We start from the raw sequence: 24,719 nt of genomic DNA on the forward strand, positions 1-24,719 counted from the left end.
GATTACTGTAAAAATGACACTGGCAGTGAAAGGGTTAACCTGTAGGGGGCGCTGAAGGGGTTAAGTGTGTCCTAGAGAGTGATTCTATACTGTTAGGAGGCGTGGCTACGAGTGACACTTCACTGATCGCTGTTCCCGATGACAGGGAACAGACGATCAGTGACATTTCACTAGAAAGAACAGAGAGATGTTGTGTTTACATTGACATCTCCCCGTTCTTCAGCTCTGTGACCCGATCGCTGGACACCGGCAGACATCAGACATCAGACCGTTTTCATCAGACAAACCGATCGTGTGTACGTGGCGTAACTCTGCTTCAAACAGGTCATCACATATTTGTATGCAAGCAATTTTTGGGGAAAATGGAGAGCCTTAAAAGTGTTTCTTTATCAGAAATATTTCATGCCATTTTTAAATGCTTTACAAGATGAAACCATCTAAATGTGATTTTCAATTATTTCTTACAAAGCAATGTTTGCTTTTGCAGGCTACAAATGGTGGAAGAATGGTGTACATTTTGTTCCTGATCCCTCTGCTCCTTATGGGTGGAGTGCAAGGTGAGTTTTATAGATCTTTGAAAACCTCTGCTTATAATAACATAAACTTCCATCCATTCAAATCAAAGAAGTTCTTTGCATCATGCAATTAATGCATATTATTTCATGTATGTTGAATCATATGGCTATAATACATGACCGGTGTATTCGAGATATCCCCAACTCTCCAATATCACCCTTTTTTCTCTTTTAAACCCTTCTTATAACACATCCCAATATCTTACCCCCTTTTTACAATAAAAGACTACACCAGAGTTGGAGTATAATTGGCCATAACAGCCATTTTTATTAACCAATAAAATAAATAACTCCAAATATTAAATAACTTTTAATTAAATTACTTTGCCATTAAAGTGGATGTAAACCCACTCTCATCAATTCTAAACTACTGCCATAGTGCTGATCTATAAGGATGTACATGCCAGTCCTGCATGTATCCTTACCTGTCAAATGTCCCCCATTTAGCTGTTTGAAACCCCAAAAAAGTCCAGATTCGGTGGGCAGGTCTGTTGTTCGGCGCTTGGTGGGCGGAGTCATGATGTCAGCAGACTCCCGCCCACCTCTACACTCCAATTGGCCAGAGCGTGCACAGGACCAGGCAGAGCGCATTCTGGGTAACAGCAGAGTGCGCTCATGGCCCCCTGTCATTTTTTAAACAGCACACATTGATGTCCTGTGACAGTCGGGGATGATTGCTGCGACGGGACAGCTGTGAGCACCGACCCCCCCGCATGGCTTTTCATCATCTGCTTCTCCTCCTCCCTCCCGCGGCTTTCACCTGAAAAGCCATGGAGGGGGGGTCGGTGCTCACAGCTGTCCCCGTCGCACCGATCATCCCAGAGTGTCTCTAGCACCCTGTTATCCTCCACCCCCAATGTCGTCCACCCCCCCACGCCGTGTCTTCATCCTCAACCCCCCCTCGTCCTCCTCTATGTGTCCACCTCGTTCCCCGCATCCATCGCCGGCTTCTCTCTCCTCTCCCGCAGCCTGCCAGGGGGGCGGGAGATCTGTCAGGATGGAGAGCAGAAACCGAGCGCTGTGCATCCTGTGATAGCTGAGCAGAGTAACCCGTGTGTTACTCTGCTTCAGTTTATGAATGGAGGGGAGACGCTGTCTTCCCTCCATTCATCTTCAATGCAGAGAAAGGATCGGGGAATCAATGTCCTCTGTCCCTTTCTCTGTCTCAAATGGGAGATGTCAGGGGTCTCTGTTTAGACCCCTGACATGTCACCAACACCCCCCACAGGACTGATAAAAAAAAAAAAAATCTAAATTGTAAAAAAAAAAATGAAATTGAAAAAATAAAACATCCGACACCACAACCGCCCCCCCATACCAACACGGTCCAGAACCCCCCGACCACTACCCCACTGACACCGGCCACTACCCCACCGACATCGTCCACTGACACCGACCATTACCCCACTGACACCGTCCACTGACACCGACCACTACCCCACTGACACCATCCACTGACACCGACCACTACCCCACTGACACTACCCCACTGACACCGACCACTACCCCACTGACACTACCCCACCGACATCGTCCACTGACAACGACCACTACCCCACTGACACCGTCCACTGACACCGACCACTACCCCACTGACACCGTCCACTGACACCGACCACTACCCCACTGACACCGTCCACTGACACCGACCACTACCCCACTGACACCATCCACTGACACCGACCACTACCCCACTTACACTACCCCACTGACATCGTCCACTGACACCGACCACTACCCCACTGACACTGACCACTACCCCACTGACACTACCCCACCGACATCGTCCACTGACACCGACCACTACCCCACTGACAGCGTCCACTGACACGACCACTACCCCACTGACATCGTCCACTGACACCGACCACTACCCCACTGACACTACCCCACTGACACCGACCACTACCCCACTGACACTACCCCACCGACATCGTCCACTGACACCAACCACTACCCCACCGGCACCATCCACTGACACCGACCACTACCCCACTGACACTACCCTATTGACACCGTCCACTGACACCGACCACTACCCCACTGACATCATCCACTGACACCGACCACTACCCCACTGACATCGTCTCACTACCCCACTGACATCGTCCACTACCCCACCGACCACTACCCCACTGACATCGTCCACTACCCCGCCGACATCGTTCACTGACACCAACCACTACCCCACTGACATCGTCCACTACCCCACCAACATCGTCCACTGACACGACCACTACCACCATCCACTGCCACTGACCACTACCCCACTGACACCGTCCACTGCCCCACTAACATCATCCACTGACACTGACCACTACCCCACTGACACCGACCACTACCCCACTGACACCGACCACTACCCCACTGACACTGTCACCGACCACTACCCCACTGACACCGTCCACTGACACCAACCCCTACCCCACTGACACCGACCACTGACACCGACCACTACCCCACTGACATCGTCCACTACCCCACCGACATCGTCCGCTGACACCGACCACTACCCCACTGACATCGTCCACTACCCCACCGACATCAACCACTACCCCACTGACATCTTCCACTGATACCGACCACTACCCCACTGACATCGTCCAGTACCCCACTGACATTGTCCACTGACACCGACCACTACCCCACTGACACCGTCCACTGACACCGACCACTACCCCACTGACACTACCCCACTGACACAGACCACTACCCCACTGACACTACCCCACTGACACCGACCACTACCCCACTGACACTACCCCACCGACATCGTCCACTGACACCAACCACTACCCCACCAGCACCATCCACTGACACCGACCACTACCCCACTGACACCGACCACTACCCCACTGACACTACCCTATTGACACCGTCCACTGACACCGACCACTACCCCACTGACATCATCCACTGACACCGACCACTACCCCACTGACATCGTCTCACTACCCCACTGACATCGTCCACTACCCCACCGACCACTACCCCACTGACATCGTCCACTACCCCACCGACATCGTTCACTGACACCAACCACTACCCCACTGACATCGTCCACTACCCCACCAACATCGTCCACTGACACGACCACTACCACCATCCACTGCCACTGACCACTACCCCACTGACACCGTCCACTGCCCCACTAACATCATCCACTGACACTGACCACTACCCCACTGACACCGACCACTACCCCACTGACACCGACCACTACCCCACTGACACTGTCACCGACCACTACCCCACTGACACCGTCCACTGACACCAACCCCTACCCCACTGACACCGACCACTGACACCGACCACTACCCCACTGACATCGTCCACTACCCCACCGACATCGTCCGCTGACACCGACCACTACCCCACTGACATCGTCCACTACCCCACCGACATCAACCACTACCCCACTGACATCTTCCACTGATACCGACCACTACCCCACTGACATCGTCCAGTACCCCACTGACATTGTCCACTGACACCGACCACTACCCCACTGACACCGTCCACTGACACCGACCACTACCCCACTGACACTACCCCACTGACACAGACCACTACCCCACTGACACTACCCCACTGACACCGACCACTACCCCACTGACACTACCCCACCGACATCGTCCACTGACACCAACCACTACCCCACCAGCACCATCCACTGACACCGACCACTACCCCACTGACACCGACCACTACCCCACTGACACTACCCTATTGACACCGTCCACTGACACCGACCACTACCCCACTGACATCATCCACTGACACCGACCACTACCCCACTGACATCGTCTCACTACCCCACTGACATCGTCCACTACCCCACCGACCACTACCCCACTGACATCGTCCACTACCCCACCGACATCGTTCACTGACACCAACCACTACCCCACTGACATCGTCCACTACCCCACCAACATCGTCCACTGACACGACCACTACCACCATCCACTGCCACTGACCACTACCCCACTGACACCGTCCACTGCCCCACTAACATCATCCACTGACACTGACCACTACCCCACTGACACCGACCACTACCCCACTGACACCGACCACTACCCCACTGACACTGTCCACTGACACCGACCACTACCCCACTGACACCGTCCACTGACACCAACCCCTACCCCACTGACACCGACCACTGACACCGACCACTACCCCACTGACATCGTCCACTACCCCACCGACATCGTCCGCTGACACCGACCACTACCCCACTGACATCGTCCACTACCCCACCGACATCAACCACTACCCCACTGACATCTTCCACTGATACCGACCACTACCCCACTGACATCGTCCAGTACCCCACCGACATTGTCCACTGACACCGACCACTACCCCACTGACCACTGACAGGCCCGTTGCTACAAGGCAGGCAAACCAAGCAATTGCTTGGGGCCCCAAGCTAGCCTGGGGCCCCAAGCAGGGCCCTTGCCGCGCTCCTCTTCCTTCCTCCTGTCAGTCCAGACCCTGTGCTCACTTCCTTTTAGTGTGTCCGGGAACAGGAAACTGAATCTCCTGCCGCGCGGTACAGACCCGGTAGGGAGGGGGGGCCCGGGGCGTAAAAGAACATAGGGGGATTGTGCGTGTAGGGGGGGGTTGGGGGGCCTCCATGTCCATTTTGCTTGGGGCCCACAAATTCCTTCAAACAGCCCTGACCACTGACACCATCCACTGACATCGTCCACTGACACTGACCACTGCCCCACTGACACCAACCACTACCCCACCCCCTTTCCCAAAGCACTGTGAAAATATATATTTAAAAAATAAAACCCCACCCTCTCATCAATAAAAAAATGTAATTGTAAAAATGTATAAAAATATAAAAAATCCACTGGTCCAAAAAAACCTTTTGGAAATAAAATAAATAAATTGTAAAATAAAAAAATGATCTGACACTGTCCACTATCCTGACACCATCCTGCACGTACTACCCACCTCTGTACAATCCGCATTCCTGTGATTCGCACCGCATTGATGTTCAGATTACATGCAATGTCTATGTGATGCAAACTGTATGGCTGAAATCGCATCACATTCGGACCAATCACGCACAGGACCCTTTTTTTGGTCTGCACCAGAATCGCATGGGTGTTCACACATATGCGATCCGATTCTTGTCCAAACTGTCAGTTCGCAGTGCGATATGCGAGCTGAAATTACTATTGTATGACACTCCCCAGCAGTTCGCATATGGCAGTGTGAACTGCCGTGCGAGTCGGGTGCGATGTGGGAACCCGCAGTGGATTCACAGAGTTCCCGAATCGCACCAGTGTGAACCAAGCCTCAAAGCATACAGCCTACAAATATCACCTGACTGCTCCCACCAAGGCTCGGTTCACACTAGTGCGATTCGGGAACCCTGCGAATCCACTGCGGGTTCCCACATCGCACACAACTCGCACGGCAGTTCACACTGCCATATGCGAACTGCTGGGGAGTGTCATACAATGATAATGACACCCCCATTACAGCTCGCATATCGCACTGCGAACTGACAGTTAGGACATAAATCGGATCGCATAGGTGTGAACACCTATGCGATTCTGGTGTGGACCAAAAAAAGGGTCCTGTGCGTGTTTGGTCCAAATGAGATGCGATTTCAGCCATACAGTTTGTATGGCTGAAATCGCATCGCACAGACATCGCATGTGATCTGAACAGCAGTGCGGTGCGAATCACTTGCGATGTCGCACAGCGAACTAATGTGAACCAGCCCTAAGTTCATTCAGCCTTACTGGGTGTAAGTATAATAAGTGAGAAATCCACCCCTCCCCCACATAACACATACTGGTAATATAGGAATTTGGCATATGTGATCAGGTGACCTCAGACACACACACTTCAATATAATAATAATATGATCACTCAAGCTTGGACTACATATATCTCCCCTAATAACGTGTCTATGTATATTCTGATGGCTGCTGTTCACTGGAGCATTTCATCATGACATTGAACTGTGCCTCACCTCATGTTTTGAAAACATTTAGTCAAAACACAGGAGAGACAACAAATTCTAGGAGAGCTAGAAGGGAGAGGGGAGGGGGAGGGTGATGGGAATTGTGCACTGTTTACAGAAACTGTGTGTCTGCAGGCTAGTGCACGAGATATGTAAATAACCTGTCACTCAAAGCATGGGGGCGGAACAGACTTTTCTTTTTCTCTGAAAGTTCGTTTTATTCCCCTGAACAATAAAAAGAGGATTGCTCAGCGCTGGATTAACTCTGTGTGGCAAGACTGGGCACAGATGATAGGAAATCTTATTGTCTACATTGTGACTTAAAAAAAAAAAATTGGGGTTTACATCCACTTTAACATATATTCAACATTTTTAAACCACAGTTTCTTAACTCCCAGTCTGTTGGTCTCTGACGGCACCCCAAACTTTTTCACTTTCCACCACTACACTGCAGGACCATAATTTTTCCCATACCAGGCCTCCAGCCGTATCACCAGCTCGGAGACAACCCCCTCCCGCAGTGCAACCATAACCGTATTCCAGCAGACACCATTCCACTGGAATACATCAGAGGGGCACATACCACCGATGAGCCCCCCACCATTTCCATGACATCTGTTTTCTGCCACCGTCAAAGACCAAAGACACCGCCTGTTAACAGCTGCTATGACGACCCTGTGATGGACTTTTTACCTATATGCTTCAGGTTAATCCTCCCTGCTTGTTTAAGGCTGTTAATTGTAGTTACTCTTCTGCAGCTAGCCCTGTTTCAAATGTTAATTGTTTTAGCCCTGTGTTTACTGGTTACTGTGATTAGATAAGTGGCTTGTGTTAATTATGCTGATTGCTTCATTGTGATAATTATCTCTCTATATGCGGTGCCGACCCGGCTAGCTACTGAGTAGTTCAAAGAAATATCTTTATTTCAAAGGAGCTGTATTGAAGACCCCCCACTGTGTGAGGGGGGGCGGAGATTTGTCATTGTAACAGTTGTAACCACATATAAGCTCTGGTTTCTTACCATTAAAACTCTGTCTTGTTCCAGCAGTAAGCTTGTCTCATGTGTGGCTTTCTGGGCGATTCCAGGGATATCCCTCCTCGTGGAATATTGGGGTGATTGTCGTTATGGGAAGAAGGGAACGTTGACGGGGATATCATACCGATACCGTCACAATTGGTTGGTAGCAGTGGGATTTTTCCCTTCTATTCCCCTTTACACCCGGATTCCAAGCAGACACTGGAAGAACTACTGGAAGTTCGTGGAAGGATTGCTAGCAACAAAACCAAGCGGGTCATCATAGCAGAATCAATGGAGCTAGACCAGGAGGACGGGATTGCAGCAACGCCAGCAGTACAAGAGATGGAGACACCAGTGATTCAGGAGGAGGAATCGCCAGCCAACAAGCTAATGAGAGAGAAGCTAGCGTGGTTCGGCCCGAACCCAACGCCAGATGTGGTACTGAAAGTGATGGACATGTTAGTAAACGCAGAGCTACAGAAGGCTAAAGAAATAAGAGACGCAGAGCTACAGGAGGATAAACAAATAAGAGACGCAGAGCTACAGAAGGCTAAACAAATAAGGGACGCAGAACTACAGAAGGATAAAGAAATAAGAGACGCAGAACTACAGAAGGATAAACAAATAAGGGACGCAGAGCTACAGTTAAAACTGGCAGCAGTCCAACAAGCAGCCACACCTTCTACGAACAGTGAGTACAGCACAGCAGACGCAAGGAAGATTCCGTTTAGCGCTTTTAAAGCTTTTGATGAAAAGGACTGTGAGATTGATAACTTCCTGGCGGATTTTGAGCGACAATGTAACCTGCACCGAATAGCTAGAGGAGACTGGGTTGCAATATTGTCAGGCAAACTGTCAGGCAAAGCTTCTGATGCGTTCCGGACCGTGCCAGATCAGGATATCCATAGCTACGCCCGGGTTAAAGAAGTGCTCCTGGCTCGCTATGCAGTAACCCCAGAGTCCCACCGACAGAAGTTCAGGGACTCACGCAAAACCACGAAAGACTCTTACGCAGAATGGGCATGCCAGCTGTCCCTGTCGGCCTCTAACTGGGTTAACAGCAGCCAGGCCACCACCGCAGAGGACATTTTGCAACTAATGCTCCTGGAGAAATTTTACAATCACATCCAGACGGACGTCAAGGATTGGGTGAGAGATCGCAGGCCCATGACTCTACCAGAGGCCGCGAAGTTGGCGGATGAATATGCGGATACTCGCAAGACAAACCAGGTCACACCACGGGTACAACCCCCACAACCAACGGCGCCCTCACACCCACCAGCCGCTAGATACCAACCGCCTAACAGACCGATGACATATAGCCCTCGCTACCCACGCCAGGAGGACAACGAACAACGCTGCTTCCGGTGCAAACAGTTGGGTCACTTCAAGCAGAATTGCCCCATGAATGACAACACCAGGTCAAATTGGTCTCAACCTGGGTACCGCCCACCAGCAGCAGCCCATTGTGTAGACTCGGCTTGGGATCCCCAGGAGCTGGGTCAGGAAGAACCATTGGGCACCCCTTACGAAGCCCTCATGGTACAATCTGTTATTACGGACAACAGGGAACACCATTGTCAGCTGGTCATGGGCGACAGCCATGAGCCGGAGGGGCCTTGGAGGGAGCTGGGCAGAAAGAGGCACCGCCAGCTAACCTCCAAGAAGAAGAGGTCCTGGAAGTCATATAACCAGCGGACCTGGGAGGAGAAGAAGCGACTGGAGGAGAGGGAGTCACAGCGGGCATCCCAGATGCGGGCCGAGATGTTCGCCAAGGGCCCACCGGTGGCCCCTTACACCCCCACCCAGTTCCTGATGATGAAGGACCACGTGGAGAGCCTGCAGGACATGAGCAAGCAGGATCTGATCCGTGAGTACATGGAGCTGGAGGAGTGCATAAGCCGCATGGAGGAGGAGAACAACCACCTGAGGTCACAGCGGGCTGACCCCCCCAGGCTCCATGAACTGGAGATGGAGCTGGAGAAGCTCAAAGAGGAGAACCGGCGGCTGCGGAGGGAGCAGGGGGTGGCTGACCTTATGGGGCTCTGAGTCCCCTTTCCCCCCCCCCCCCCGGACTCTGAGCACCAGTGCTACAGCACTTCAACAAATATAACTTTTTCTTTTTATGAATCTCCTGTGATTGTCACTTCAGAGCCATAACCTGCCCCTCCCATAGCGGGACACCTAGATGGCGGCGCACAGACCCATTCGCCATCTTCACACTGACTTCTGGTGACTCTGCAGATCGCACAAAGACTTGGGGACTGACCGGCGTGTGATCTGACGACCCGGTGGCATACCTGAGTCGGGAGCAGTTGTCAAGGGAGGTCAGTCATGCCAAACGGAGTTAACCTCGGACTAAAAGCTCTGAACCCGTCAACCCTACTGGACCAGGGAAGGTCCAACCGGGTTTGCCGGAGCAGGGAGAAAAAGGGGGGCCATTGTGATGGACTTTTTACCTATATGCTTCAGGTTAATCCTCCCTGCTTGTTTAAGGCTGTTAATTGTAGTTACTCTTCTGCAGCTAGCCCTGTTTCAAATGTTAATTGTTTTAGCCCTGTGTTTACTGGTTACTGTGATTAGATAAGTGGCTTGTGTTAATTATGCTGATTGCTTCATTGTGATAATTATCTCTCTATATGCAGTGCCGACCCGGCTAGCTACTGAGTAGTTCAAAGAAATATCTTTATTTCAAAGGAGCTGTATTGAAGACCCCCCACTGTGTGAGGGGGGGCGGAGATTTGTCATTGTAACAGTTGTAACCACATATAAGCTCTGGTTTCTTACCATTAAAACTCTGTCTTGTTCCAGCAGTAAGCTTGTCTCATGTGTGGCTTTCTGGGCGATTCCAGGGATATCCCTCCTCGTGGAATATTGGGGTGATTGTCGTTATGGGAAGAAGGGAACGTTGACGGGGATATCATACCGATACCGTCACAGACCCGAATTCATGCATCCTGCAAGAGAAGAAAGCAAAACAACGCAGAAAACACAACATAACAGGAAGGGTGGTTGGAAAAGCTTCCTCTCTCTGTCTAAAACTCCTCCAAGTGCCCTCGGAGGTTCCCGTGCCCTCGGAAGTTTCCGCCCCCTCCTTTTATACCGCTCCACCCCTTTAGTTCATTTTAGCCTCTAGCCTCCTCCTCTCTGTACTTCCCCCATAATCTATCCCTGTGTTGCCTCTCCTCTCCACCTCGTCATGCCCGGCCCTTCATTACTTTGTATTTCTTGCCTCTACATTCCGGGCCTCCCTTGCTGATCCAAGCAAGTTCAGCTTTAGCCATGTACATGCTTTGCGATTGCAAAGAGAACCATACTGAGGGAGCACTTACGGCATGGGTGCTCAACCTGTGGCCCTCCAGCTGTTGCAGAACTACAAGTCCCATCATGCCTCCACCTTTGGGAGCCATGCTTGTAACTATCAGCCAAGTTGCAATGCTTAATGGGACATGTAGTTCTGCAGCAGCTGGAGGACCACAGGTTGAGTACCCACAACCTACAGTTTACTGATTATAAACAGTCCAGTAGGACTATTTCTGGAAAACGGCCTAGATCTATTACCCCTGAACTTCCTCTTTGCGGTATATAAGACAACTCACAACTTAAAAACATATTAAGCAGAAAAGCAGATTAGGGTAAAGCAAAACTCCCCATTTACTGTGTGTACTGTAGGCTTCTGTCTAACAAATGATAATGGCAAATCAAAAGCCAGCAGTGCATTGCCACGTATTGTGAATGCTGCATCACCATTTAACATGGAAGGGTAGTTGACAGAGACCAATATTTGATCTTGCCGCTGCTTAACAAATTCTTAAAATACTATATAGATTAAAGCGGAGGTTCACCCTAAAAACATTTTTCTAACATTACATTGTGCTCACTTCGAACATTGACAGTATGCGTATTTTTTTTTTTTTTGCTGTACATACCGTTGTATAGTTATTTTCCCCCCCGGGTTCTGGGTAGTGGCTCCTGCGGGAGTGGGCGTTCCTATGCAGAGGCTAAGTGATTGACGTGATGACAAAAACTTCCCCCCGGCGCATAAGACACATCACCAGTTTCCGAAAGAAGCCGAACGTCGGTGCACAGGTGCCGTATAGCGCCGACTCGCAGTTCGGCTTTTTTGGGAAACTTGTGACGCGCCTTATGCACCGGGGGGAAGTTTTAAAGCGGGAGTTCACCCGAAATTTTTTTTTTTTACATTAGATTGATGCTCATTTTGTCAAGGGGAATCGGGTAGTTTTTTTAAAATTTGAAGCAGTACTTACCGTTTTAGAGAGCGATCTTCTCCGCCGCTTCCGGGTATGGTCTTCGGGACTGGGCGTTCCTATTTGATTGACAGGCTTCCGACAGGCTTCCGACGGTCGCATACATCGCATCACGAGTAGCCGAAAGAAGCCGAACGTCGGTGCGGCTCTATACGGCGCCTGCGCACCGACGTTCGGCTACTTTCGGAAAATCGTGACGCGATGTATGCGACCGTCGGAAGCCTGTCAATCAAGTAGGAAAGCCCAGTCCCGCAGCCCATACCCGGAAGCGGCGGAGAAGATGCATCTCTAAAACGGTAAGTACTGCTTCGATTGTAAAAAAAACACCCGATTCCCCTTGACAAAACGAGCCTCAATCTAATGTTAAAAAAAAAGTTTTTTGGGTGAACCTCCACTTTAAGTCAATCACTTAGCCTCTGCATAGGTACGCCCACTCCCGCGGGAGCCACTACCCGGAAGCCGGGGGGGGAAAATAGCTATACGACGGTATGTACAGCAAAAAAAAAAATCAGCATACTGTCAATGTTGGAAGTGAGCACAATGTAATGTTAGAAAAAAGTTTTTAGGGTGAACCTCCGCTTTAAGGAAAGGGTAAATTTAAAGGAGTTACCTGATGCACCTCAGCCAATGACACTTCAATTTAATAGGGGATACTGCAAGTAATTTCAAATAGAATTCTCAGATAGCGAATATTATTCAAGTTAGTACTGAAATGGGATGGCTACAGCTTAGGTTTAACAATTTTTTTTTTTATTGAGTGGTAAAATTATCTTATCTCCAAAGAAAACATCTTATAAATATGTTCATTTTGTATCCAAACCTTTTGTGTAGTGCAGTTTACAATCTCTTATTCACCTCACTGGTATATGTCAACAGCTGTGTGTCATATGTCAGATGTCTTCTTTAGAACTGAGACAGCTAAGCACAAAGTACAGAAGATAAGATTTGCCAATCCATTTAGCTTATTATTTATAAGTGTTCCTTTGTTTTTTTAGTCTCTGCAAACAATAGACCTCAGTTTGGAACCATGCCCCCTGTCATTATAACAGAAGATCTTCCCGTTGGTGAGTAGTTTTTCATGCAATATGTCATCTTTAAAAATACAGTGGAACCTCGGTTTACGAGTAACACGGTTAACGAGTATTTTGACAGACGAGCAACTTTTAAAAAAAAATTCTGACTCTGCGGTTGTTATCTTGCAAAATGAGCAGAATTCAAGCTAATGGAGTGTGCAGTACCACATTTGACCTGAGGTGCGGGGGCGCTGGAGCCAAACAGAGCCGAGCGGAGCCGTTCGAAAATACTCAGTTCCCGGGTGTTTCCGAGCCTTAACCCAAGGTCAGCAGAGCTGTCCCCGGGCCTTTCCGAGTGTTTCCGAGGCTTTCCGATGCCCCCCCACCTCTGCCTGCATGCGGTATCGCATGCCATTGAAGTCAATGCGGATCTAATTATTTTTGTTTCCATTGACTGCTATGGGGAAACTCGCTTTGATATGCGAATGCTTTGGATTACGATGATTCTCCTGGAACGGATTATGCTCGTAATCCAAGGTTCCACTGTAAACTTCATGCATACACCAAAAAAGTGATGTATTTTATTTAAAAAACATTTATTTTTTCACAGAACTGCATAAAACCTGAATGTGTCCAAAAATCTGCCTACTTCACAGCATAGCAGCTTTCATTTTTAGAATAGGAGGGTCAACACTAAATGTGACAACATTAGTTTCTTCTCCTTTATTGTCCAATCACAGGCAGGAGCCAGACTGGTGACCAAGCTATATTGTGTAACTGCTGTAGTGGAAAATAAGCTGTGTTGTATGGTTAGGCTATCTGGGTTACAAGACTTGTAGAAAATTCTTCTCTGTACACATACCACTTTTCCAATTCACAGTTGGGTGCCGATACTGTCCCGTGCACTGATAATCCAATGATGAGGAAGTTTACATTAATTTACAAGTCCAACAGAAGGCTGGTCACCTTCTACTAAAAAAAAACATTTAACCACTTGCTTACTGGGCACATATACCCCCCTCCTGCCCAGGTGAAATTTCAGCTTTCGGCACTGCATCGCTTTAACTAACAATTGCGCGGTCGTGCGACGTGGCTCCCAAACAAAATTGACGTCCTTTTTTCCCCACAAGTAGAGCTTTCTTTTGGTGGTATTTGATCGCCTGTGCGGTTTTTATTTTTTGCGCTATAAACAAAAAAGTGAGACAATTTTGAAAAAAATACAATATTTTTTACTTCTTGCTATAATAAATATCCCAATTTAAAAAAAAAATAACATTTTTTTTTCTCAGTTTAGGCCGATACGTATTCTTCTACATATTTTTGGTAAAAAAAAAAAAAAAAAATCGCAATAAGCGACTGGTTTGCGCAAAAGTTATAGCGCTTACAAAATAGGGGACAGAATTATTTTTTTTTTAATTATTTTTTTTACTAGAAATGGCGGCGATCTGCGATTTTTAATGGACTGCGACGTTATGGCGGACACATCGGACACATTTTTGGCGCCATTCACATTTATACTGCGATCAGTGCTATAAATATGCACTAATTACAGTATAAATGTGACTGGCATTGAAGGGGTTAACACTAGGGAGTGAGGAAGGGGTTAAATGTATCCCTGCTTAGTGTTCTAACTGTAGGTGGAGGGGGGGGTGACTGGGGGGGTGACCGATCTGTGTCTCTATGTACAAGAGACACAGATCCGTCTCCTCTCCAGAGACAGCACCGCTGTCTCTGTGTAAAACGGCAATGAGAGATGATCTCATATGTTTACATATGAGATCCTCTCTCATTGGCCGCACAGATCGCCTCGCGAACGGCCACTCTGATTGGCCGTTCGCGGCGATCTGTAATTGGCTGTGTCCGAGGGACACGGCCAACACAGATTTTCCCTGCAGCGCGCTCTGGAGCGCGCGCGGGGACCGCCCTAAGGGGCGGCCGTCAATTGACGGCGGTTTGGAAATTGGGATCCGCACTGTAGCCGTCAATTGACGGCAGGCGGATCCCAAGTGGTTAAAAACCTTTGACGAGTAATACTATTTAAGGGTATACAAAGCATACTTCAACAGCAGGAACAGGCATAAGGTAAATAGAAGCTTTATGATCAAAGTGCCTTTTCATTAGAATTCCAATTTTGATGACAATTTGTGGAATACAGATACTCAAATCTAGACACCACATCCCATCTAAGAGTACATTAGAAGAAGACGGGAAGAAGGGTAACGAACCCTGGGGACTTTAAACGGTGTCAGTAAATCAATAATGCAGATATAGTAAAAAATAGAATTTTTTATTTTACAAAATAGAACACAATAATTTAAACATGTAAAAAAAACATCTGATGAAGTGAATCTAGCTCAACCATGAGCTGTGGACCTGTAGCAGGATTGCTCAACATGTTTTGCTGACAATGAGCTTCTTCAAGAGCTTGAACAGGTAATGCTAAAAGTCACAAAAAAAGATATACACAGGATGAAACACAAATTAATAAATTGACATAAATAGGTGAAAAATACACAATGTATTGAAATGCAAATAGTCAAAAATGAAAAAATATATATAACGGTTTTGAAATGAACATAAATACATATACATATTCTCATATAGACCGAAGTGCAAAACCCAGTGCAAAACCCAGGCAAAACTCACCATATTAAACCTGTCTACATCCATAGATATATATACACAGTGAGGAGAAGGTAAGAAACATAAAATATACATACAATACATTGTGCATTTTTCACCTATTTATGTCAATTTATTAATTTGTGTTCCATCTTGTGTATATCTTTTTTTTGTGACTTTTGGCATTACCTGTTGAAGCTCCTGAAGAAGCTCATTGTGAGTGAAACATGTTAAGGTCTGTTGTGGATTTTAAGGGGAATCCCAAGCCCAAAAAACACCTAAAAACAGACCCTTATCCAAGCATGGAGCCCAGCAGGCCAGGGGTTGGCAACGGTGCCGTTTATCGTAAGTGATGCTACATTTCCTTTGTGGGACGTTGTTTTTTTGTTTAATAAAGGACTTGTCTCTGTGTTTTTATTTTATTTTTGACACTTTTTTGGTGAATGAGTAGGGGTTCAATGTACCCTCATACTCATTCACATAGGGGGGGGCTTGGATCTGGGGACCCCTTTGTTAAAGGGGGCTTCCAGATTCTGATAAGCCCACCCCCCCACAAACTCCCACAGTCAGGTTGTGGGGAAGAGGCCCTTGTCCCCCATCAACATGACAAGGTGAAAGCACCCCCCCCATGTTGAGGGGGTGTTCGCTCGTTCCCTCCTTTTCCTGCCAGGCTGCATGCTCAGATGAAGGTCTAGTAAGGATTTTGGGGGGCCCCCCACGCTGTTTTCTTTTCTCAATTTGTGTTCAAACCTGATGACGTGTGATTCAGAAGCATTCCCAAAGAGGTCAATGAGCCTAGAATTCGCATCTGAAATGCACCGCAGTGCTCAGAAACCGCACAAGACTTTTTTTTAAATTTGCACTGTGGATGCACCACAGATATTAGGTAGAATTAAAAAAAAGAAAAATGTACACTATTGTTTCTGGGTTGTACTACAGGTAGAAGCAACAACTAACTTACATACAGTATATGTGGTATTGCTGCGATCGTTGGCAGCAGGAGAATTTGTTTTGGGTTGTTCTTTGGCGGTAGGTTATGGTAGTAACAAGAAATATACAGCTACACTTAAAATGTTTATATTTCTACTATTTTGGGTCAGTTTTTCTTTGATAATAAAAAATAAATCAGGAGATATTCATTACAATTTACCACCAAATGAAAGCCCAAATTGTCCTGAAAAATATGCCGGATAATCCACCTGCACAAAGTAGTTGTGGAGATATGTAAGCTTTTAATAACACATATCAAAGTTGCAAAATTGTGCTTAGGCGTTAACATTTGTTTTACCATGAGGCATGGAGGTTTAATGTAGTCAGAGTGAATGGACTGTTGCTGTGTGCCTGGCTGCCTCTGCACCATTATAGCTCTACACACATATACTCAGTGCCGGCCCAAGACATTGTGCTGCCTGGGACCAAGAATTAAATGCTGCCCCCCCAGAAAAAAAATCATGCCAACCAAAAGGCCCCCACATTCATTATTTTATATCATGATAACTAAAGGGGACCCGTCATGGCTCTATACATGTATAAAGGAATATAAAGAGGACCTGTCATTACTCTTTACATGTAAAGGAATATCAAGAGGACCTGTCATGGCTCTATAAATGTATATAGGACTATAAAGAGTACTTGACATGGCTCTATACATGTATAAAGAAGTATAAAGAGGACCTGTCATGGCTCTATACATGTATATAGAGGACCTGCCGAGACTCTTTACATGTAAAGGAATATAAAGAGGGCCTGCCATGGCTCTATAAATGTATATAGGAGTATAAAGAGGACCTGCCATGGCTCTATACATGTATAAAGGAGTATAACGAGGGCCTGTCATGGCTCTATAGATGTATAAAGAGAACCTGTCATGGCTCTATATATGTATAAAGAAGTATAAAGAGGACCTGTCATGGCTCTATACATGTATATAGGTGTATAAAGAGGACCTGTCATGGCTCTATACATGTATAAAGGAGTATAACGAGGGCCTGTCATGGCTCTTTAGATGTATAAAGAGGGCCTGTCATGGCTCTATACATGCATATAGGCGTATAAAAGGACCTGCCATGGCTCTATACATGTATCCAGGAGTATAAAGGGACCTGTGAATTGCCGGCGGCCACAATGTCTTTTGCGCAAACTAATCAATGTACGCTAATTGTGTTTTTTTTCTTTGGTACTAAAATTATGTAGAAGAATACATATTGGCCTAGACTGAAGAAAATAGTTTATTTTTCTAAATTTTGGGCATATTTATTATAGCAAAAAGTAAAAAAATATATATATATTTATAGCACAAAAAATAAAAACCGCAGAGGTGATCAAATATCACCAAAAGAAAGCTCTATTTGTGGGAAAAAAAAGGACATCAATTTTATTTGGGTAGCGGAGCTGGCGGAACGGGCTGGTGGGCATCAGTATGCTGCCCCCCTAAAAGTGCTGCCTGGTACCCATGGTACCACCCGGTCCCATCATAGGGCTGGCCCTGCATATACTATATGCTTTTCCTGGTGGGATCTGTTAACTACTTAAACAACTTTAGTACCAAATTGGTGCCTTGCTTACACAAGGGTTGCAGATCATTTAAAAAATATATATATTTATAACAGCACCATTAATACCTCAATTACCTTAATTCAGTCAGCAAAATACTGCATTTGTTTCATTTGTTTGCATTTATTGAAGGATTTTGCTTTTATTTTATTTTATTTTTACACACAGTTTTTTATCTCTCTCCCTGCAAGCAGAGAGTGAGATACAATGTATCTTTTTTCTCCTTTTCACAGAGAGAAAAACACAGTGGTGGGTTTCATAGTAATTGATCACTGTGATAACTAATCGAAGGCTATCACAGCGATCTGGTGACCTGGAACATAGTACGGGATCTGAGACCCTGGAATCTGTGCTGGAGCATATACAGTATGCGGCCCCATGGAGAAAAACCCAGTCCAGAGACTGCTGGAAGGGGTTATAAACAGTCCACGGATGTCTTTTTAAGATTTATTGCTCGTAGAACCTGTAACAGAGGAGGGGTTGGGGTGGTATGGAATACACCATAATGCTGACTTTTAACAAGAGGACACACGTGATTAGGCTAGACTTCTCTGAATGGTCTTTATGCTAAGGGTTAAAAGAAATGGCAAGAACTGTAAGAACAGTCTCAAAAATAGCTACTGCTGGCATTTATCCATAAGAGGAACACCTGAAGCATGAGCTCAGGTCTATTCTCAAAATGTCACTGCAGGATGGCTGAACTCCCCCACTTTCCTCCAAACACCCCTATGCCTCAGGAAAACTATGGCTTCCACCAGATACTCTTCAGTGATGGAAGGGTTAATAAGCAAGAAGATGTATTAAGTAAATCGTAGGGGTGCCTTAGCACACACTGGGAGTCATGAAGATAATAAACCAGGGGGTCACCAACCCAAGTAAATAGTGAAAATTAATATGAAGAGAAACAAAGTAGGTATTTTAATGGTGGTCTGCTGGTATTTACATGATTGTCCAATTACACACACAAAAAAAATCTTAAATATAAAAATACATAACTTTTATTGAACAGCAATTAAAAAATCTGCAAAACATATAACTGAATCCACATATGAAACCATACAGTAAAGGGAAGAATTACTGTCCAGTGCAATGGTTCAGTTACACATATCGCTGAAACATGCCGCGTTTTCAATTTGCCAAATATGCTTGTGAATTAATTGAATACAAAGTTCATATATCTAAAAAAATATAACATATATCAATATACATCATATGCATTACATTGTTCAACTTATGAAAAAAAGGCACCACTATCCCCTTACAAAACTAAACACATATTAGGCCTTGTACACACGACGGGACAGTCCGATGAAAACAGTCCGCCGGACCGTTTTCATCGGACATGTCCGCTGGGATGTTTTGGTCTGATGGCTGTACACACCATCAAACCAAAATCCCCGCGGACAGAATACGCGGTGACGTGGCGGCGACGTGACGGTGACGATGACGCGGCGCCGTGCGCAAACCCGGAAGTTCAATGCTTCCACACATGCGTCGAATCACTTCGACGTCATGCGCGGGTTCTCGGGCCAGCGGACATGTCCGATGAGTCATACTGACCATCGGACATGTCCGGCGGACAGGCTTCCAGCGGACATGTTTCTTAGCATGCTAAGAAACATTTGTCCGCTGGAAATCTGTCTGGTCAGCCGGAAAATGGACCAGTTTCAGCGGACATGTTCGGTCGTGTGTACGAGGCCTTACTTTTCGGGGTTAATAATCACTGCCACAGAACAAGTACACACATTCAATCTTACACGCAGCACTTTCCAGTGAGTCTACCAGACCAGACCTTTAGGTGAGACTGCTTAGTTAGCTCCAAATATGATTAGGAATAGCCCCCCCGGCCCTGCCACAGCTGGGACCTTCATGAACATCACCAGACTCCAGTAAAACTACTTTAGAGGGGCAGAGCCTCTGAGGCTGTGGAACTTCTCCTGCAGGACATGAACAGGGATCATCCAGACCTAGACTATTTATGTTCCTCCCCAGCCACCTACTGGGCACACCTCCCCAGGGATTGGCTGCAGCACCATAAATATTCAAGCTGTCCATTTGACTCTTACAGCCTTATATGTTATGAAAGCCTCCAGAATGCAGGGGGAAGCAATCAAACCTGTAGCATGTAAATTGTAGAACAGCCCAAAGAAATTAGTAGCTGCTCCAATGATTCTAAAGGAGCCAAAAAAACTAAAACTAAATGTACCTATCATTATGGAAACCTGTCTATGAGGGTGCTACATGTGTCTTCTGTATTTGTTAATATCTGCATATCGGACATTCTTTCTTTTCTTTATTATTAACAGCTGCATGTTTAATTTATTCTCTCTTGTAACAGGGTCACATGTATTTACCATCATTGCTACAGATGTTGATGGTGACACTTTGACATATGGCATAGAAGGACCAGATTCATATTACTTTAGCTGGAAGCCTAGCACTGGTGAGGTGACTCTTGCTATTTCAGTAGATTATGAGGTAGGTGGCATGAGCAAAGAGTATCCATTTAAAAAAAGAAAATTAGTTTTGTTGTAAGCAAAATATGTATTCCAAATAAAATTATGTATACAAATTTAAAAGACCATGCTGTGATCTAACAAGTATGTCTTATTGAAATAAAGCATAATATGCAAGATCATATGTAATATACTGTACATGTTAAATCAATGCTTTACAAATATATGGTACAAAGTAGGGTTGTCCAGATACCGATACCAGTATCGGTATCGGGACCGATACCGAGTATTTGCGGGAGTACTCGTACTCGTGCAAATACCCCCGATACCTAAATAGAATACTTCCCCCCCGCCGCTGCCGCATCAAAAGCCGTCGCATCGCACCGCACCGCCGCATGGGTTAAACGCCGTGCAGGAACATCACAGCTATTCAAATGAATGCTGTGATCTTCTCCATGCAGCGGCGGCAAAGGTATGGGGGACATGGCTGGACTCGGGACATGGCTGGACTCGGGACATGGCTGGACTCGGGACATGGCTGCATATGTGAGGGACATGGCTGCATATGTGAGGGACATGGCTAGACGGACATGGCTGCATATGTGAGGGACATGGCTAGAGGGACATGGCTGCATATGTGAGGGACATGGCTGCATATGTGAGGGACATGGCTGCATATGTGAGGGACATGGCTGGGGGGGACATGGCTGCATATGTGGGGGACATGGCTGCATTTGGGGACACATTTAAAAAAAGTATCGGTATTCGGTATCGGCGACTACTTGAAAAAAAGTATCGGTACTTGTACTCGGTCCTAAAAAAGTGGTATCGGGACAACCCTAGTACAAAGGCAACATTGTATGATAAAGGCACTTAGCAGACATTTCTCACCCTTGCTATTTGCCCATCAAAAGCTAGGGCCGACAGTGTGCTCTGAGGCGAATGGTTTAATAAACCATATTCACGGAATTCGTTTTTTTCCTGGCCAAATGTTGCATGCACTGTTCATGTCAGCTGTCTTGCTGAGGTGGTACAGCATTACTAAGCAGGATGCAGAGCCTGCATATGCATTCGCTTGCCCCATATCCATATATAATTGTCAGTTAGAGAGAAACTAATTTTCTGCACATGGTTAAACCTACACTTTTTAACCCAGCTTGTAGGCCTTAACTAGGTACCTTGTATTGGGAGGAAAAACTCATGCATCATACATAGGGTATTGATGTTGTTTATCTTAATTGTGACCAGTTTGTTGGCCACAACTGATAAACTGATCTTCAGGACTGATATAAGCAATCCAGAGAACATACAGTTGCAGTATTTACAGATTATGTCTTATCTCTTCTTGCATAGGCATAGGACGTTCTGCAGTCTGAACTATCTCCGTGCCTTTGGACCGCTTACCAGAGTGTATAATGTAAAGGAGTCCTCCCTGAGCTATTCCTTCTTGTCTGGAACCTGACCCTGTGCTAAGCACTGTCCCTCACATACAGGTTCCTCTTCCTACCACTCACTTGGCAGGAATGCTCCAAAATGACATGGAGTCCCTTATTTCAAAGGTTCCCTCACTCAAGATGGCCACGAAAGTCTCGAGCGTTCACTGTCCAATCAGGCTTTCCTGTCTCAAGGCAGTAAACAAAACAACTATGGGATCAATTCCCTTACTAGACTCCCCTTCCCATGCAATAGTGGTGTAAAGTCACCTACAGATGGGAAGGCTAACTGCACCTGCCCACAAGATGGCCCAGCCAATTTTTATTATTTATCACTTACCAATAAAATTCACAGTACAGTTCGCGCCAAATGTACTAAAGTCAGCCAAAAACACATTCTTTCAAATAGCATATAGACCCTATAGAATTAAGAGTCAAGTTTAAGGCCTCGTACACACCGCCGAACATATCCGCTGAAACTGGTCCGCGGACCAGTTTCCGCGGACATGTTCGGTCGTGTGTAGGGCCATTTTTCAGCGGACATTTGTCCAGCCGACCGTTTTCCGGCGGACAAAAATTTCTTAGCATGCTAAGAAACTTGTCCGCTGGAACGATGTCCGCCGGACATGTCCGATGGTCAGTATGACCGATCGGACATGTCCGCTGGCCCAAGAACCTGCGCATGACGTCGAAGTGATTCGACGCATACGTGGAAGCATTTAACTTCCGGGTTCGCGCACGTCAGCGCGTCATCGTCGCCGTCACGTCGCCTTCACGTCGTCGTCCTGTCACCGCGTATTTTGTCCGTGCGGATTTTGGTTTGATGGTGTGTACAACCATCAGACCAAAATCTCTGAGCGGACATGTCCGATGAAAACGGTCCGCGGACCGTTTTCATCAGACAGATCCGGTGGTGTGTACGCGGCCTCACAGTTGGAGGCAGCAGACTGTAAGCTCCATTGGGAGTGACGTATATTTCCATATAATTACATACAATACAATATATATATATATATATATATATATATATATATATATATATATATATATATATATATATATATATAATATACTGTATTCTATTTATTACTATAGCTCCAAAAGAGTCCTCAGCTCTTTACTTTGTACATAAATAATTTTGTTAGCCTCTTCACAAGAAGGGCTAACACTGTAATTTTACTCACAAAAAAGTTAAACACTACTAAGCACTCTGACACCCTGGAGTTGGGCACATGGGTAAATGGAGAGATATTGGCCTAAAATGAATCCCTGTTGTGTGTTAGAGATGTACCAATAATCCTGATAATGAAGAATAACCAGCTGTGATAAACAGTAATATTGGAAATAAACAGACTAAAAATGGTCACAGATAAACCATGAAACATACAAAGATGTCAACTATAAGTCCAATGTTGCTGGATGAGGGGGAAGCTCCAGAGACATGTAAAAAACATAGAGATCCAGAACAAAGATTAAAAGTGCGTAGTTAACAACCTTCCTCCCTGTGTGATACATAAATGGGGAAGGTCCAGTTCAGGGGGGCTTAGAATGAAGAAACACCACAGTTCATGAAATCCTGAACCCCAAGACTCTGCATGTGATCAGCACAAAATGCTGGTGTTCTGGTGAACACTACCAGTCATTGGGGATCACCAGCTTTGGACCAGTACCTGTACAGGTAAGCCTGGGCAGCCAACAGTTCCTAGCCTGGTCTGAAGTCATGAAAGAACAGGGTTAGTAAAGCACATGTGGGGTAAGAAGCAAAGCCACTAGAAAATGTTTAGTCGGCAAGACAAGCAGGAGGAGGAATGCAGTTGTGAGGTACATTGCAGCCAGTCATGAAGCATGGTACCTGGTGTAGGTGACAGGTCCTCTGGTAGTGAGGGGATCGGTGTTCTGGTTTGCTTCCTAGTAGTCGGTGATGATAACCCCTTTATGTGCCTTACTCACCAGACTGATAAGGTCCTGCTTAAATTCGAGGAGGGGTTCTTTCGCACATTTGGAATATGTGGACCTGTTAGGTAGAAGCCTAGAAGATTCATTGGAATAGTCTGAATAATCTTGTAGGACAATCCCACCCTCTTTGGTTGCTGGTTTTATAAACAATTATTTTTGGTCTCAAAGTTTGCAGAACTTTACGTTCTTCTGTAGTCAAATCATGCCACCGTCATATACACATTGGCACTAGCTCCAATTGGATGTGCAAAAAGAAAAAAAAAAAGAGGGAAAGGTTAGCACATTGCAGAGGCGTCAATAAGGTGTGGCTATTGAGGCTGGAGCCCCAAATCTGGGACCCATAGCCCCGAGTCCAGGGTCCCATATCATAGAGACGAGAGGAACTTTCTCACACAAATCTCTCCTGAGCTGGTAAGTGCAGACCATGGGGAGGGGGAAGGGGGGAAACTCTGTACATACCAGCCTATCTTCTGTATACCCAGATTCTGCATATACCAGCCTATATTCTGTATACAAGCCTCTCTGTATATACCAGCTTATCTTCTGTATACCCAGCCTCTGTATATACCAGCCTATCTTCTGTATACCAGCCTATCTTCTGTATACCCAGCCTTTGTATATACCTATATCTTCTGTATACCAGCCTCTTTGTATATACCAGCCTATCTTCTGTATACCATCCTATTTTCTGTATACCCAGCCTCTGTATATACCTATATATTCTGTATACCAGCCTCTATCTTCTGTATATCCAGCCTATCCTCTGTATATACCCAGCCTATCTTCTGTATACCCAGCCTCTGTATATACCAGCCTTTCCTCTGTAT

The 24,719-nt window shown here is 46.3% G+C and overlaps 1 protein-coding gene across 1 annotated transcript in view; it reads left to right on the forward strand.

The window, feature by feature from the left end:
- The first annotated feature begins 490 nt into the window (after nt 1-490).
- The window catches only part of CDHR2 (cadherin related family member 2), a 161,121-nt gene continuing 136,892 nt past the window's right edge, over nt 491-24,719 (forward strand). The window contains exons 1-3 of the mRNA XM_040341609.1: nt 491-557; nt 12,855-12,923; nt 20,386-20,525. Coding sequence (XP_040197543.1) covers nt 506-557; nt 12,855-12,923; nt 20,386-20,525 — 261 coding nt within the window. The 5' untranslated portion in view covers nt 491-505. The remainder of the gene's footprint in view (nt 558-12,854; nt 12,924-20,385; nt 20,526-24,719) is intronic.

Source organism: Rana temporaria, chromosome 3 (genome assembly GCF_905171775.1).
Source record: "Rana temporaria chromosome 3, aRanTem1.1, whole genome shotgun sequence".
Taxonomy (NCBI): Eukaryota; Metazoa; Chordata; class Amphibia; order Anura; family Ranidae; genus Rana; species Rana temporaria.